The sequence below is a fragment of the Ooceraea biroi genome, chromosome 10 (genome assembly GCF_003672135.1).
Source record: "Ooceraea biroi isolate clonal line C1 chromosome 10, Obir_v5.4, whole genome shotgun sequence".
Classification (NCBI taxonomy): Eukaryota; Metazoa; Arthropoda; class Insecta; order Hymenoptera; family Formicidae; genus Ooceraea; species Ooceraea biroi.
This window is the reverse complement of record NC_039515.1, coordinates 952,403-970,164: the sequence shown is the minus strand read 5'-3', so window position 1 is coordinate 970,164 and position 17,762 is coordinate 952,403. Positions and strand designations below refer to the sequence as shown.

The following is a 17,762-nucleotide window of genomic DNA, read 5'->3' as shown; positions in this document are numbered from 1 at the left end:
TCTAACTTTTTTCCATTTTGAATATAAAGTCCTGTAGAGCGGACTTTCTTTCTATCTATACTTCATTTGTGGAAAAGGATTTTTTATTCTGCACAAGCAATAAAGAGAATTTTAGAAACTGCAATTACCATCGCTATAGTGAAAAAATAGTTCACTAGCAGCTCCAGCATCCCCTTAACAACGTATTTTAAAGTTTTCTGTCAATAGTGTGGCTCACTGATATTTTTGTATTTTTGAGCTTCAAGTTATAAAAGGAGATCTCAGTTTTACGTACACCATCGCAAATTATTGCGGTGTGGTGATGACTCGTACAGTTGCGTTTTCTAACCTTTACGAAGAATTTTCTCGAGAAAGGTAAGAGGTACGAGAATTTTACAGAGACGTTCTTATTCGTAACAAAAAACTGATTTAGAATAACTTAACATAACAGTCATTCACTTCTCAATCTGAGCGATATAAATTTGTAAAGTCAAGCGTTTTGCTTAACGTGACGATTACTGGGTCACTTACCTTACATATCCTTTATGCGTCTGAATATTTGTATAGCTCCCGGATGTACTAGAGGATATCCTTCAAATAAAGAAAAAGTACATTTCTTTTACGTGCCAAAAAATGAAAATTTTATAAAATTATGGCAAATAGCGGTAAGAAAAAAAATTCTAATAGTACTTCAGAAAAGCTAGCTGATTTGCCACCGCGTTACCGCGTCCTGTAGACAGGACGTAGCACCAATTTTTGAATTTCCCGCCATAGTTATTTTAGCATCGGCTATTTTCATTGGTTGGCGACACCAAACATCAACATGGTGGATGTTATTTCGTGTCTCTGATCAAAAAGGGTTTCTACATTGTACACATGTATTTTCTATTGCGCACCTCGTGTTCATAACCTATTTATCACGCGCGCAAAGTGACGCTTTGAATACAAGAAACATAATACCACTATTAACATATTTATTGAAATACAGTGAAGCGAATAAATGTATAAAAGATGAAAATGAAAGCGATTATCGAAGAGGTGATTGTACAACCGGATAAGATTCAACCAATTATTGGTAAGATAAACAGTCTTCTGATACTATTTTCGTTTTAAATACATATGTATATACGGCATTGTCTATAGTATATTGGGTTGTAGCAAAAGTAGCGTTATTTTAGTAAAATTCCAAATAAATTATATATATATATTATCAGGTATATTATTATTATTATATGTAAGATTATTATGTATATACATAAATATTTTTCAACTCCATTTACGCACTGTTTTATTTTACTAACATTTGCCATTTTTGTGCCAACTTTATGAGTCTATCTTTGCTGAACTTATTATCTTTTTTTTCATTAAAAACAATTAAACTTTTGTTACAATCCACTTTATGCATAAAAATTATATTTTATTTAATTATATTTTGTTATGTTGTTTTAATTTTCTTTCTCAACTATGCAATTCAAATAAATTGCTGTACAAATAAAAACGACTGTTGCGCAGTGGACTTCCAAATTGGCAAGCTCAAGGATGACGAAGTCAAAAGCATGTCATGTGGCTTGTTCCGTGATCAGACACGAGACAAGACTGTATTGGCACTGTCGAATGGACGTATCGTCTACAAAGGTTACGAGCCAGATCCTGAGAAGGAGTCTGTAAGAACAATGTTAGTGTTACACAACAAAAAAACAGGCAAAGTAAGATTGATCGAAGCAGAACGATGGCAAGTAACTCCGGTACTTGACAAGCCTGTTATCGAAGACAGTAGACACAACGTGGACGAGAAGATAGTAATGTTGAACAAGCAGTTTGGATCCAAGAAAGTCAAACGTAGGACAGAGCAATTTGAAAAGATGAAGGTTGATGTTGACGCTGTTAAGGATCAGCTTGAGAAGGCAGTACTGAGTAAGAGTATTTCTATTTTTTTATCATTATATAATTATACTTATCCAATGTTTGATGATCATCATTTAAACACTAGTCAATACTGTGTGCAGTATTCACAGTATTAATGCTTACCGAGTTATGTTTTTTGGTAGATGTTGAAATCGATAAGATGGATTTGTCAAACCAACTACCAGCCAATGAATCTGCCGAGGCTGCACTTTTACCACCGTGCAATAGGGACGCAACTAATGTTAAGGACGTGTACAACGTATACGATATCATTCCAAGAAGCAAACTTGAAACGTTATATGAACACGCAATGGAGGTTCTTAATGGAAATGTGGAAGGGTATGTAAATTTCTCTTTTTAAACATATTTATAAGATTTGCATTCTCCAAGTATAATTGTATAATTAAACTAAATTATTTCTGTGATTATGTAGGAAGAGTAAATTTTTCAAACACACCTTGAGAAGCATACAATCGGATCTAGACAACGCGAACAAAATTGCTCTTCTGCTTTACATCGAAATGATCAACGCATGGTTTGTCATGCCTCTAAGGGACGCGAAGAAACGTGACGTTGTGGTGTGCCAGGTTTCCGAGGAAGTAAACCAGTATATTATTGACACATACAGCGTAGCTAGTGCGAACGGACGGTAAGTTTGATAATGAGTGTGATTAATTGTGATTGAAAATTTAAATTGAAGCTCTAAATGACCACTTTTCACAGGTCGAGACCGAATACCATGAAGGACAAGGGCCTTATACATTGTATGATCCTCGCGCTGACAGTATCGAACTTCATGTTGGACTTGGATTCGTTTCGAGAAATGTTGGGGATACGAACCAGCTTGAAGAAACTGACGGATCTCGCGAAGATTATTGGTGCGACAGCTTCTAAGGAAGACAAGAAGGTCATGGTACTGAAAGTCCCGTTGCCAAAGCCCGTGTCTCTCGTCAGAAAAGGCAAAAGAAAAGGCAAAAGTGATTCCCAAATGCTGATATGAACTTTTATGATTATTATTATGATTTTTACATAGGATACGTTGATTAGATAGATAAATCTATTTGTCTCTCGCAAACATTTTACAAGAAATGCCCGTTTTGTACAATCGTGAAATCTTGCAATATTAATATTTTATAAAATCTAGATGTACAAAGCATACACAATTTCAAATTAATTAATTCAAATGAATTGTTCCACTATTATTGATAGATCTCCGTCGATTTTATTAATTCAACACAAATGTTTACAAAACTAACAAGAAAAGAATATATTAATTACTTTAAAGTAAGATCAAACAAATCAGTGTAAAATATTTCCTGTTTGTACATAAAATGCTCCTCAGATGTATAAAATAATATTTAAAACATGACTGTTGAAACTATTCGTGTGTTACTTCGTATTCCTATCAATTCCGCTGAGATCTTGTCCTTGACCGGTGTATCCGGCAAAACTGACTCAACCACGAAACGAATGAGAGGTTAGAAAAGAACGATTGAAAAGCCGGGATACATCTTTGTACGAAGTTGCTCTGGAATAGGGAGTTACCGATCACATCCGTTACATAATTCTGATATGGTAGTTCGATAAAACAAGAATCCGGTATATATCTGAAAAATTTACATATCAGAACGAGCCTGCGACATGATAACCTTGATCAGGCGAGCGAGTAGAGGGGGTCACGTTCGAAAGTGTACATCGTGCATTCTGGACCGCAGAGATTTATCTGCCGTTACCGCGAAGACAGCGAAAATGGTAAGTGTTCTTTTCTCTTCAACGGATCTCTTTCGTCAGTTTTATAGTGTCTGAGATCAACCGAGTGATTCTGTGATCGTACAAGACGATCCGATGCAATTTATCTGTCTGGGCGTGCAGTTTCTGGTGAAAGCAATATGGTGATAGCCAGCCACTTGTTACACGAGTCCTGTAGAATATTAATGAAAGCCTTTGCGTATAAATATTCTGTCTCACGTAGCAACTGCAAAACAACCAGTTCAAAAAAGAATAAAAAATACAATCAGCTTATATTTAGCACAGGATGGATTCCCCAGATTATAATTATCAGGATAATTTAAAACGCTGATAAATATATAATTTCTGTTAGAGTAAGCTTACTGAGAAGGAGAGAGAGGAGAGCCTGACTCCGCTGAAGGCAACGGGATGGATCGTTCAGTCCAACAGAGACGCGATTTACAAGGAGTTTGCATTCAATGATTTCAATGAGGTGCGTTTGATGAAAGCGCATCAATTATTGCTCAACATTATTGCTCTACTTCAATCTGAGTATTTTAATTTGCAGGCTTTTGGATTTATGACCAGAGTGGCTTTGCAAGCAGAGAAGATGAATCATCATCCCGAATGGTTCAACGTTTACAATAAAGTGAACATTACTCTGTCGTCTCACGATGTAAATGGATTGTCACGGAGGGATGTGAAACTGGCGAGTTTCATAGATACGGCAGCAGCTGCTGCTGCTCAAAAATAAGTCTCTCGATGTCTACTGATCTGTCAAGGCTCTGTGTACATGCATTATACGATGTAAAAGGATCTTATTGTTGATTTGTAACATAAATATTAATCATATCTTTTTTTAATTCATATATATATATATACACATACACAGATAGAAAGAAAATTATATATTCTAAATTACGATACGTTATATATTTTCAATATTAATATATTTAATGTTGACTCCAAGATGAAATATAAAAGATCTCATAGGTAGCATAAGAAGGCAAACACTTTTCAGTAATGTACAATTTATTCCTGAATAATTTACATAAACTATCTTAACAATTTCTTAATACATAGTGCAAAATCATATCGGCTGCTGTGCAACGATATTTACTTCTCTTTACTTCTCTCCTTACCTATTGCCCAGCCCTGTTTAATGACCTTCGAGATACCTGGGCCGTTGTAGACGAGTACGAGCAGGCCAGCAAGAGTGGCAGCGGAGAGTAGATACAGTGTGAAGAACGCTACTTTTGGGACTATTGGACCTACTACAATGGGCCGTGCGTAATCAAGGATGATAGCCTCCAATCCCCTGCATGATAAATTTAATCTTCATCTCTGACATATCTCTCGCGGTATAAAATTTGTATAAAGTGAATTTAACTGTATGAATTTAACAGCACTCAAAGAATACGAGTTACCAGTGTGTGTGCATAATCACAGCAACTGCCATTAGTACGTCACAAAGTTTATATTCCGTGACCAGGGCAAGCGGTATCAGTGTTAGCAGGGATATCGATACCAGTCGCTCAACCACCCATAAGCGTACATGATCACCATGAGCACTCACAGCACGAGTTTGAATCACGCCGATTGCCGATTGCGAAGGTAGCTAACAAACAGGACAGTCAAATGAAATTTTTTTAACAACTTTTTCCTTGGTCATTCATGATATTTTGCTGCAACTATCAACCTTGGATAAAATACGGCATTTTGCGTAGCTGTTTACGTTGGGAATCGCACAACGGTTCAGATTGGCGAAGCTTGAAGTAAATCTGGGAAATTGTGCCAGATTACTTCGCACGAGTAAACTACCAGGTTTGGCCAGTGACTCTGCAATGGAATCGTAGAGCAGCATAATATAATTTCATATTTTTCATATTTATTCTTTAATTAGGTGATACAATAATATTATACAATTATATTGGATCAGTCAAAAAGTTTGGTTTAATTTTTTATATCAATTTACATGTGATACAAACAACAATTTATAATATTTACATTATACACAATAAATAATAAATAAATTTTAATCACAGAAAATGATAGTGATTGTTTGATAATTGATGAATAATTTGTTTATAATAAATGCAATAAAGTAAAATTTTGTGCAAGAATCGAATCGAACTTTTCGACTGACCCTATACTACACATATGCAGTTAACTAATGATACGTATTAATATAAGAAATATCAGCTTGTATAAAACGTCATTCTAATTAAACATCTGATGACCAAACTAAATTTCTTGAGATTACATAAAACATAATTTGAGGTTATATCATAAAAATCCGAGCCAGTTGACAGCACGAGGAAGACGTATGCTCAAAATCGTCACGAAACTCGTGTGAAACTTACCAAGCTGTCGGATTTTGCGGAAAACGTTAATATTAGCCACCCTTCCCAGATTCATTTTGCCGAAGCGTGCGAAGTACTACGTTTCTCTCGTTGAGTCTCGTACACAGACGAGAGGCAACTACCCGCGGCAATTTTAAACGATCGAATTTTTATTTTAAATGACGCCACGCGCACGCCACGGACTTGTCAGAGCGAGAGAATAGGCTCTAGAAAAAAAATGAATTCCCATTTATTCAATTGTACAAAAATAAATCTTGATTTACAGATTGCATTCATGTTGCTTCATAAGTGCACTTTCGTGCACTTTTTGCGCTAAAAATGAGAGAAACGCATTCGCGTTCATTCATGTTTCAAGAGAAAAAAATAGAAAAACAGTGCGACAATAATAATAATAATAAGAAAAATATAAAAATAGGAATTCCAACTTGCAACATTTTGTTAACTTGCAACGTATCAAGTTGATAAAAAAGTTATCGATTTTATTATAATTATATAATGTAATCATAAATTTGTTAAGGATATCAATATGTAGGAGTTTTTCGAATTGATATTATTCATTAGTAATAACATTATTATGATTATTATAGCTACGTGCGCACGTGATTTATATTTGGCTCCAACTCGTCATGTGACTCGCATCTAGTTGACTTATTTTAGAACACGATGGCGCTTTTTAAATTCCAGTGGATGTTTACGATGGTTTAATTTCGTTTGCTTCACTGTATGTACATATTATTTGTGATCATTTTGGGTCTTGAAATCAAACGTGTCTTACAATTTGTACGAATCTGAGCGAGCACTTATCACACATAATATAAACGCAAGTATGGACAGATTCAAGAAGATCGATTGGTACGTGTGCGATTGATTGAACAATTTATTAAACAATTTTCAGCGGCAAAGCAAACTTTGTTGTGTTTTATAACTTTCAGTCGTTTGCATGAAATAAGCATAAACCGATGATCACAAAACGGTTGTCGTGATGCTGAACACGTGCACTGAAACTGTCTGTTATCTGGTTACCAAACAACATCAATATTCTGTGTTGTATAATTATTAGATTTAGAACTTTTAGAATTGTTTATTCTAACATCGCTGCATGATTTCAGGATTCCTCCATTGGAGGATATGATCGATACTGTGTTCGTCCGAGATGAGAGAATGAAGCGCGAGAGTGCAATGTACAGGATTATGACAGGCAACTTTACGGATCCATTTGAAGGTATTGAAGAGGAGTATGAAAAGGTCGACATAGAATTAATTAAACGTCTTGGCGGAGTTGAACGCGAGGAACAAGTACGGCGCGAGCTGGGAGCCGAAAGCAGTGATAAAAGTAGTAGCTCAGCAGAGAATGTAATAAAGGAACATCCTCCAAAGGAAGATCTTCCTGAGAAAGGTCCTGCAAAGAAAACGGGGAATCCTTCCAAGGAAGATCCTCTAAAGGATGAAGGACAGATGCCTTATATACCTGGTATAAGAAAGCTACCATTTTACTTTCCTAGGAGGTCTCATTTGGATAAGAATCAGCAAGCTATGTGCCTTCGTGTCTTATTACGATTTTCTAGTAACAAAAAGCAGATAACTGAGGCAGAGAAAATTGAGCTGCAAAAGTACATGGTGAGTAAAAACGTGTCAAGAATTTCATGGTTTGTTGATAATATTCTTGCAAGTAATCAAGGCAGAAAATGTACAGGCCAATTGTGGAGTAATTTTATAAAGTTTGTTCGCGAGCAAGCTAGATAAAGATTCACGTGTTTATGGAATGTTGCAAAACATAAGTTTTTCAAATGAAAACGTTAAAGATTTTTGAGTATGGACATTGAATGTTGTCAAGATTCAATATATACAAATTTTGCAACTGATTATTCTGATCGATGAACTCGGATAGTTTAACTATGATTCGGATATATTAGTTGTGAGAAATAACTCAAAAAAGTATGCCCCTTATATCTGTTTTTATTTTTGAGATGATTCCTTCAAAACAACCTTGAGTAAGTAGTTAACTTATTTTGCGACCAAACATGTTTCTATTATGTTTGGGACAAAAATAAATCTTGTTGATGTAGTTTCAAATTTGTTTGTATTGATTCTATTGATCTACAAAGTCGTTGAAATTCAATTGACACTATTAGTATTGCTAGTTAAATTGAGATACAATAAATTAATTTTGCTAATCTCGAATACGATTACAATATGAGAAAAATAATACAATAAAACATTTTTCCAGTCATTACAAAGTACAATATCTGAGGAACAGACAGAATTCTTAGATTTTGCAAAGAACAAATGGGACGCGACTGCCCAGTTATTCATAAAATATCCTGACTTTATATCATGCAAATGGAACAGAAAGATGTGCAGGCTACAAAAACTTCCCAAGTATTACGCTGAATGTACAACTATACCATTTTCTATGACGAAAGATGTTAAACTTGAATTCGTACGTTGTTTACAACAGGTGAGTTAGTGTAACAAATAATAATTATTTGTGAGATATATATGTATATTCATTTTGGATACTCGCTTTCAGGAGTCATTATCGGAAATAAAATTGCCACAATTTCATACACGGGAGGTTTTAAGCGTGACTACTGCAATGTTGCACGATAGATTCATACCATCCAGGTACTGGATGCCTGACAAGAAGGTATACTCCGTTTTACCGAGCGAGGATACGTACTGCGAGAGCCTCGCGATAAAAGCTAACGCGGACTTGGTCATCTCGTCCAGTGGTCTCAAGTGTCTACTAAACAATGTCGATTCGACTCAATCGAACTCGTGGCTCATTCCAGTAGTTATTAAGTCGCATAATGGGAAAAACGTGATTTATGTCGACAAAAAATTACCGCCTACTATTGCCACTGTACCGCAGAAGAATACTTGGGTGTACAAGTACATTCTTAGATACTGTTTCGCCAAGGCGAGAGATCAGTCAAAACGGTGAGTCAAAAGTACGACAAAAGTACGACATGGTAGAATTGAATGATCAAGTTATTTATAACATATTTCAGAGCGGAACAAGATAAACTCAACAAAAGTCATTCAGTTCGTTCAAGCGACAGCGATTGTGCACACGGGTTCGATGAGGATTTTAGAATCATGAAGGAGCTTTTACAAAAGAAAAAAAGTAATAGATCCGACAAAATTAGCCCAGCCCAGAAGGAGAGCAAGTGTAGCGATTCGTTTAATGACGATCTCGAGATCGCGGGAGAAGATGAATCTGAGAAAGCTGCAGTCGATTCACACAACGACGACAATGACTCGACTACTGGTTGTCTTGTGATCGACGAATCGGTCGAGCGTATGTCTTTAAGCTCAGCAGAAAATGAGTCGAGTTATACCGATGACGATATAACTGATCCTGAAATGGGAAAGGGGCGGAACGTATCGTACAGACTTTTTACGATAAAAGCACAATCTCAAGATTATCATGAAAGGAGAGACACAAAGCAATACAGGATATTGGTTCGTTCGAAATTGGATGGTTTTGTGGTAAGCATATTTCTCGTACTATTCTTGTCTCGTTTGTACGTTTGAATGTTGTTTGAGGTCTAATTTTGATCCCTTGCCAGACATTACCAGATGGAAGATCATCCCCTTTAATGTTGTCACCAAAAATGGAGCATCAGCTAGGATTTGGAGCCGAAGCTATAAGCTTGAAGGAAGGTTTGCACGAATGGGCGTCGTTAACATTTCGACCAGAGGCCTCTTTAGCTAGAGGTATCATTATATAATTGCAATCATCATATTATATTTCAATTAGACTATGTTCTTATTTTATTAAATACCGTTTATATTGCGATAGTCAGGATAGAGGCAGATAGTGGTGAGGTGATACAAATAGAAAGACACACGACAACATCGCTGAATAATGAGATCAGAAGGTTGCATAATGTCAGAACAGAAGATTCTTTAAAAATCCTATATAATGTGATTGAAAAATTGTCTGTGTTAACCCCCGGTCGATATATTGTACGACATATTCCAAGGCACGGACCGTTCGCGTATGTTTATAAGAAAACTGATGAATTAAAGTAAGTATCGAAATAAATAACTGAAATACAACTTTCTAATTCGTTAAAAGAATACGTGTTAAAATGTAGATTCTACTTAATTAAATTAAAAGAGAATATATATATAAAAATTTTTTTCAGAAAAAAAACTCTTAATTTGGATATGATTTATGAATCTAAACAATTTGAAAATTCACACATTACACCGTGGCCACCAATAGATAGAATACTAACGACACCCTGGATGAGGCACTCTAAGAAAATGCCTGCTATGTTCAATCCTTATTATCCAAAAAGTACAGAGAAAAGCCCGCAGTCAAAGCAAGCCACTAGAAGAGAACCACAGAAAAAAGGCAAGAGTATGCCTCTACTACATAATTATGCTTGAAGATCGTAAAAGCAATATAGATTTATATAAATAGTGAATAATACAGTAGAACTACTATCCATTATTATTTTTTACTATCTAATAATGCTTCAGTTTGAAGTATTTGTGGCAATTCAAGAATATTTCAATATATGGGTTCATATTCAGAACGCGCTTACAACAATAAAAGCGCCTCTAAAAGTGGCTTAAAAATCACTTGATTGGCTGAGAAGCCACATTGAAGGCGCTTTTAACGTTCTGAATATGGACCATGATGTACATACGACAAGAAAACATTTATATATACATATAAATTTATGAAGCGATTTTAATTAATTTTGGAAAATTTTTTTAAATCTTATATTGTATATTTCTCTCTCTTTCATTAATTTTTTTATATAAATTTTTTTAAAATAAAATAATTAAGTTTAACACCTTTTAACCTAAGTTTTAACCTTTCTCTCTCTCTCTCTCGCGTGTGTGTGCGTCTGTGTTTTTAAACTTAATCTATTTTAAAAAATTGGAATGTAAAAAATATATGAGGGGGAACAAATTTAATGTAATATCCGGAAATTCGATCGTGCAGATATCTTTCTATTAATCTGGATGATAAAAATTCTGCTATATTTTCGTATAATGCGTATCTAATAGTATTTTTAAAATACTCAATCGATTTTTTCTTCTTTCTAGATCCAGATGTTCGAAGAAGTCTTCGAAACAAAAAAGTAAATAAAATAGAATAGTTTATTTCGATTCTCATTTTTCGGAAATGATTATTTTATATTCAATTAAAGTATAGCTATTATTATTATTATTATTTACTACTTGTACCTAAAATTGTACCTAAACTTGTTATAAATGATTAAAATGTTGTAAAAATTTGATGTATGTGGTTTATTTTTCTTTAAAATTCTTTATAGGTATAATAAGATAGGAAAGATAAGATAGGTATAATAAGATAGGATACATAAATATACATAGAGAGTATTCGTCTTAGTTTTATTTGCACCAATTTATCGCGATCACATGTTTATATATACACGTATATAAATTATGTGATTCCTCTTATAAACTTTTTCCAATCTTCTGATAAAAGTAAGAATGTATAAAATATAATTTAATTAAATATATTTGATTGATCAACATTGCAAACGCAGAACATTTAAGAAGTTTTACTGGCCTACGTAATACAGTAAATATTTCAAAAAGTATTATAAAAATAATATTTAAAAATGCAGTAAAGTGTCTTCTAATCTTTCGTTAATACAACAAGCAATTAAGCTGGAATCCGTGTAAGCTTAATATATGCACCATATATGAAGGAATACCTGTAGCTTCAACTTCTTGAAGTTTACGTGGAAACCAGAGAGAGAAGAGCTTTCTTATAATCTCCGGAAGTATCTCCCTATAAACACAGTTAATTACAATCAAGAAAAGAGAGCCGATTCAGTCGATCAAAATTTTCGAAAGATGCATTATTTGGAATACATACAGCTATCCAATTCTCCAAGGACTTGCCATAGCGTTCCTCGAATGCCTTTTTAATGTCTCCCAGATCGATTTCACTTCGAGACACAATGATACGTATCAAAGTCCGGTCCTTCGTGCCGATGCCGTGCATACTGGCGTACAGGCGTTCAGCGAAAAATCCAACTTTCGATTTCACGCACTTGACTATGGTAAACAAAATTAGGAGTTTAATATTTTTTAGAGGACGATGTATTACTGATACATTAGTCGAGATACATGAATGGAAATAGCACGGGTATTAGAGGCATACTCTTTCCATGCTGCAAGGATGCTATGCTCATACTGTACTTAATTCGAGAGTTTTATGTAATTACTGTATTTGGGTATTGTAAATGTACAGATGTAAAAGAAGAGGAATATTTTCATGTGTTTTGTGTCAATAGTTGTCATGCAATGCTGCCAAGAGCGAGTTTTCAATATAGGGCTTCGATGAGTATCCACACCGTTATCATGCAAAATTCAAAATTAATTCAGATTACATTCTGATCGTTACACACCGAAGAAGGGTTCTCTATTATATGTCTATTAATATATCACATGTATTGGTTTCGGATATCAGGAAGCAACCAAAAGAATCACATTATGACGTACGTGTATAGGACAATGAAATATGATAGCAAACACTTGTGTCTACTTTGTATTATCAAGAGTTCTCAAGTGTACGTGTACGCATGTTTGAAAGAGTATTCAAGTGATGTATTCAAGTCAAAAATGATGTAAAAATTATATAGTGGTCAGAGAGCAACAGTCGCACTAAAAATCCTACAAACAAGGGGGATAAATAGAAGCTGTATAAAATTCTGTTGCAATAACTTGCCTCTGCCCCGTGAAAAGATTTTTCGATTGTTTTACAAAAGCACTCGGAAAATAAAAGTGAATGCGACCGGTTTGACGTTTCACGTGGAACGCTCAACTCGTGATATTATATAATACGTTATCAGGGTTCAAGGGCTTATCATCTCCTCGCATTGAACCGCTATTTCGACTGCTCATGTTTCACACTGAAACGCACAATTATTCTTGTCTGAGCGCAGCGAGAGAGAAAACGTAACGAACAAGTTTTATCACGTGTTTTACACAAGCTTTACCGTTTCTTGTAAGAGATATACAAAAGGACTAGTCATGTTATGAAATTAGTAACTGCAAAGGATAAATACGAACGTTACACGCGACATACTCATGACAGAGAGTCTGTACAGATGTAGAATCGTTGTGCTCATGTTCTGCCTGGCAGGCTTACCTATCGCGAGTAGGCCTTTCTCGATGCTGCCGGAAAATTCCTTCTTTATAGCAACCTCTATGTCATGTCCCGATATTTTCTCGTATTCGATAAAGGTTTGTCGCAGTTGCTGGTAGCTGCGCGTTACCAAGATCGCATTGAACTGAGACTCGTCTGTACCCCATTGCTTTTCACCTAAAACATAGCATAGTAGATGGTAGCACAAAGAGATAATTAAGCACTCGAAATTCGATGTAACATTGGATGTTGCATCACTTGTACACATGCGTACCAGCTTCGTACAACGCTTGGGCATCAGTAGTCGCCTGAGCATGATCGATTCCCTGATTCTCATCTCTGTTCGCCTGCACGAGGGAAACGAGTAATCTCTTGAAGTGGCCGGATGTATCGCCTTTCAGATCGCTCTCGAGCGTCTTACCGTATACTGGTATGGAACAATGGAGTTTTTAATGATTTACTGATGATTTAATGATTTAATAAGAAAGTAAATGCAAGCTTCTTACAATTTTCATAGAATGCAGCAATCGTGCGAATGCCGTAGTTGCTGAGAGTGCACAGAATCTCGATAATTGCCTCCTCGTCAGTGCCCATGCCGCTTACCGCATCGTGTAGCTCCTTGGCATAATAATGTGGCAGTGGGGTCATAAGGGAAACGATGACATCCTCCAGTTTCCCGGTCAATTCGCTCTTCAAATCACTAATCAGATCTTTTCCATATAGAGTCTTGAACGCCTCCGCAATGTCCAGCCTCTGTACGATGCCTCTTCTTGTAAGCACGTCAATGATCGCCTTCTCATCCGTACCAAAGCCTTTCATCGCTTTGCGCAGAATAGCGGCGTCTGCGTTCGCATCGAACGGTTCGGCAGGGTATACAGTTGGGGTGCACTAGGATGAATAAATAACAAATTGTTGTAATCGTGAATTTGTTGAAGTTTCTCATGAAATAATCCTAAATAAATATAAATCTTATATAAATAATAATCTTAAATAATAATAATAATAATATTAAAGCACAACTCTGTATATTTACAACTGCATAAGTACACGAAATTAAAATATTGTATTTTAAAATTAGATTATAATTAGACAATTAAATTACAAAGAATGTCTACTAACTACTTTGCAATCTAATAAGCTTGAAAAAACAAACATGAGTTTTGGGAAAAGAGAAATGACATTTACCATGTCTCTAAAAATTGTTTATACCATTTGCAATAACAAATGCGAAGCTACTGATAATGGAATAATGGAAGATTAACTCTATTTAACATGTAAATTCATGCGCGATTAGTCATACTTGGACAAACGTGAATCTACTGGCAAACTAGGCTAACGTTAAAAATACGGATGATCGATCCCCGCATTCCAAAAATAGAGCAGTCAATCATGTTATCACGCAACGGTCATATTCTCACCCGGTGAAGATTTCGTCAGAGCCAAATTGACCTACCTTGAACGGATAATACTGTTGTTGCGACATTTTTTCGCCTGGCGTGTCACGCTCGGTGAAATTCAGGAAAATCTGCGGAAACGGAATTCAGTATAATGAGCAGTGACGATGCGTCATACCGACTACTACTACTACTTCATGAACTAAACAATCGGTTTAACGTTTCACGTGACTCGCAGTGAATCGGCATTACCAAACAACAATCAAAATTAACAATCATAATTAATGATCTTGCAGATCGGTTGATTTCGTGCTAGGCACGCAAAAGGAGGCATAAGGTTCATTTTCGCACGCCTGACACGGGAATTTGACCCTTCCGTGATTCTAGGGTTAGCTAGACGAAACTGATGCGTTACCGAGATACGCGATGACGTGCGACAGGAACGATTGCGGGAGCACTCGCGGGTTTGCTTACCTGCGGCGCCCTTTATCGATCTTCACTGTCGGCGGGAACTGGGACTGGAAACTGAATCAACTGGACGGAGGCTGGATACTCGGAGAACGAAGCCGATACAGCCAAGCAGTGCAAGCGAACGCCGGCCACTGAGTCGCCGCGCGGGCACACCCACTTTCTTCACGCACACGTCGCACGCGTCATCGCTGGTAGCTTGGCCAAGGCGACGCGATTGCGAAAGGAATTGCGAAATCCCTGCGACGTCTCGGGTAGATGGGTACCCCCGGCGTTACGAATCTCGAGCGCCGAATTAAATAAACAGAGATATGACTTCCCTCTCTTTAACCTTCCCGCTGCTCCACGCTGAGTTAGGTTAGGTTTCAAGACCGCACGAGATCGGAACGTCGAAGAAATTGGACTTTTTTAAGGATGACACGGGGCGATTAGAGGCTGACAGATGTAATTTAGGAAGGAGGAAGGAGCATGATCGCGGAAGCGTGCTCGGTAGGTGTTTACGTGAATGGTAATGTATTTAACCTCAATTTATGATATCAGTTTGAGGTAGACGTGTTTATCTCTTCTTGTTCTTCTTTTTCTATGAATGCTGAATATGATTAGTAGAATATGATTGTTTACAGCTGTCTTGTCAGTCTGACGATTTGGAATGATGAGTAATCTCATAGACGCGCATTGGTTTCCCCTGGCATCACAGGGGAACATTTATTCGATGACCAAACTGTGCTCGCCTAATAGTTCCAACAAGTTACTGGTGGCATCGTTGAAAAGAAAAATCTATTCCTGCGAGTATCATCAAATGTCGGAATTCCTGAGGCCTATGGTGAAGGAACTATTGTTTACGTATATTCCTAGTATGTAAGCTACATTCAGAATAAAATGTGTCTTTCTTTTTTAAAATCAAGAATGTACAAACTTACTTTCTGCTTGCTTCAGGTGGTGCAGAAATCATCTCCATCGATGCTTACAACAAGTCCGACACTGGAGACAGTTTTGTGATAGGAATAACTATCATGAAAACGAGCACAGACACAATTGAGAGGTATCTGAACATATACACGGAGGGTGCGGTGGATGGTGAGGGGGATGAGGGCAGCTCAATCGAGGCTATAGCTCAGAATTGTCTCATGGTAGAGCTGTCGTATACCCCCTACCACTTGTATCACACTATCTTACCGCAACAAAATTCTATGCATGAGGTAAAGCAACAACGAGATGATGCTAAACGTTCTTGTCAATATGCTCTGCAGTGTTGGCGCAATTAATCAACATTACTTCTGTTGCAGGTGGTTTGGCTGATATCTGGAAGCGACTGCAAGATTCACATGATAAGAGAAGACAAATTGAGCCACGTTTACAGCGAGTCCTCCATCGAGAAACATTTTCCGGAACTGCATGACATCCAAGCAATCGCATTATGGATCAACATTTATTATTACGACAATTACAAGCGGTTCGTAGAATAAAAAAAGATTGATTTACTGTAATATCTCGAACGTATTACGTAAGATATATATGTATATTTCACGCTAAAAAACTTAGAAGAGTCACCGCCGTCGGCTGCGAATGCGGTCTAGTCAAAGTTGCCATAGTAAACGTGGAGGACTTAGAAATTTCTCGGAGCTGGCTGCTGAGATACGACAAACCTGTACCTAGCGTGGTGGTCTTTCCACAAGAAAACACTTTTAGTAAACCAGCGTTCGTGAACATCAGTTGTAAGTATAGTTTCAGTTTAGTGTGTAATATTGTGATGTACGTATATGGTTTATCAAAGATGAAGAGAATCATCAAAATTTTCAGCAGAGAACTTTATTGAGAAAGAATCAACGGATAACGTCCCAAAATTAAATGTCGTTATTTCGAATACGAGTAACGCTGTTGTCTTCGAGTAAGTGGCACATTGTGGAATAACGGATGAAGATTTCAGGAGAGAGAATTATAATATGTCCCTGTCGTTAGGAACATCTTGGAGAATGGATTGAAACAGGACATAATACTGAACGGCAGTGAATCGTCCGATTGTATCCTGTGTTGCTGTATAGCGGACATAAACATGGACGGTCAAAACGAGATTCTGCTTGGCACTTACGGCCAGGAAGTTCTGATCTTTGCGTTGGTAAATGATACATGGGAACTAGCCACTAGAAAATTATTCGACGCCCCTGTGCATTTTATAAGCTACATGGATATAACGAACGATGGAATAAAGGAATTGATTGTACTCACGCAACGAGGGGTACACATATTACAGGTATTACATTCTTGTACTTTACACTTAATCTTAAGTACGAATTTTGTTTTATAATATAATGCACATTCTTTTATTTTTTTAATAGCATAATGTAGCGGACATACGGACAAAATGGAAGAAGCGCTACAAAGAATTATTGAATATGTTAACTCAGGAAAACTTGTAACATTTGCGAGAGACAGGAGATAATCTCTTTGTATATATCTTATATTCTTGTTGTATACTGTATATTATATATTACACATGATTTATAATTTACTAGTAGGAAACTTGAAAGATAGAAAAATATAGGATATATTTAATTTACATTTTAAATTTATAAGGGGGGAAAATTATGTTTAGAAAATTATGTACACTAAAACAAGTATTTTGTTCAATATATTTTGTTAAATATATTCTCAAATTTTATATTTTTTATTTGTGTAATAAATCATTCGAAAATATAAATATAAAAAATGCCATTCTGGCAGTGAATACACATTTCTGCGTCAAAAATCTATCCATAGAAAGCTGTACAAACAATGCGT

General features: G+C 36.2%; 5 protein-coding genes across 9 annotated transcripts; 3 read left to right on the top strand and 2 right to left on the bottom strand.

The window, feature by feature from the left end:
* The first annotated feature begins 859 nt into the window (after positions 1-859).
* LOC105280553 lies at positions 860-4,702 on the top strand. The gene is made up of 7 exons (XM_026972879.1): positions 860-1,054; positions 1,492-1,893; positions 2,028-2,223; positions 2,318-2,533; positions 2,608-2,824; positions 3,986-4,105; positions 4,181-4,702. The coding sequence occupies exons 1-7, from the start codon at positions 991-993 to the stop codon at positions 4,364-4,366; spliced, it is 1,401 nt and encodes a 466-aa protein (XP_026828680.1). The 5' UTR covers positions 860-990; the 3' UTR covers positions 4,367-4,702.
* LOC105280555 (succinate dehydrogenase [ubiquinone] cytochrome b small subunit, mitochondrial) lies at positions 4,632-6,127 on the bottom strand. The gene is made up of 4 exons (XM_011341176.3): positions 5,976-6,127; positions 5,312-5,451; positions 5,040-5,230; positions 4,632-4,930 (listed from the first exon to the last, which is right to left on the bottom strand). Exons 1-4 carry the CDS (start codon positions 6,028-6,030, stop codon positions 4,729-4,731), a joined length of 588 nt encoding a protein of 195 aa, XP_011339478.1. The 5' UTR covers positions 6,031-6,127; the 3' UTR covers positions 4,632-4,728.
* A 488-nt stretch (positions 6,128-6,615) lies between these two features.
* On the top strand, positions 6,616-11,239 carry LOC105280556. Of its 3 annotated transcripts, none has more exons than XM_026972867.1 (10): positions 6,616-6,827; positions 6,908-6,981; positions 7,085-7,592; positions 8,203-8,433; positions 8,506-8,915; positions 8,987-9,467; positions 9,548-9,695; positions 9,781-10,009; positions 10,130-10,341; positions 11,046-11,173. In XM_026972867.1, exons 3-10 carry the CDS (start codon positions 7,104-7,106, stop codon positions 11,096-11,098), a joined length of 2,253 nt encoding a protein of 750 aa, XP_026828668.1. In that variant the 5' UTR covers positions 6,616-6,827; positions 6,908-6,981; positions 7,085-7,103; the 3' UTR covers positions 11,099-11,173. The 3 variants fall into 3 exon arrangements, with proteins under 3 accessions (XP_026828668.1, XP_026828669.1, XP_026828667.1); XM_026972868.1 differs by having other exon boundaries at positions 6,908-6,993; XM_026972866.1 differs by lacking the exon at positions 6,908-6,981 and having other exon boundaries at positions 11,046-11,239.
* A 90-nt stretch (positions 11,240-11,329) lies between these two features.
* On the bottom strand, positions 11,330-15,130 carry LOC105280558 (annexin B9). The gene is made up of 7 exons (XM_011341183.2): positions 14,991-15,130; positions 14,576-14,647; positions 13,629-14,010; positions 13,397-13,549; positions 13,126-13,299; positions 11,848-12,029; positions 11,330-11,760 (listed from the first exon to the last, which is right to left on the bottom strand). The coding sequence occupies exons 2-7, from the start codon at positions 14,603-14,605 to the stop codon at positions 11,707-11,709; spliced, it is 975 nt and encodes a 324-aa protein (XP_011339485.2). The 5' UTR covers positions 14,606-14,647; positions 14,991-15,130; the 3' UTR covers positions 11,330-11,706.
* Positions 15,131-15,223: 93 nt separating this feature from the next.
* LOC105280557 (KICSTOR complex protein kaptin) lies at positions 15,224-17,650 on the top strand. 3 transcript variants are annotated; one of them, XM_020032059.2, is made up of 8 exons: positions 15,224-15,473; positions 15,591-15,838; positions 15,921-16,183; positions 16,271-16,437; positions 16,527-16,699; positions 16,785-16,872; positions 16,944-17,235; positions 17,321-17,650. In XM_020032059.2, the coding sequence occupies exons 2-8, from the start codon at positions 15,634-15,636 to the stop codon at positions 17,399-17,401; spliced, it is 1,269 nt and encodes a 422-aa protein (XP_019887618.1). In that variant the 5' UTR covers positions 15,224-15,473; positions 15,591-15,633; the 3' UTR covers positions 17,402-17,650. The 3 variants fall into 3 exon arrangements, with proteins under 3 accessions (XP_019887618.1, XP_011339484.1, XP_011339483.1); XM_011341182.2 differs by having other exon boundaries at positions 15,224-15,492; positions 15,608-15,838; XM_011341181.3 differs by having other exon boundaries at positions 15,230-15,473; positions 15,608-15,838.
* Positions 17,651-17,762: the final 112 nt, after the last annotated feature.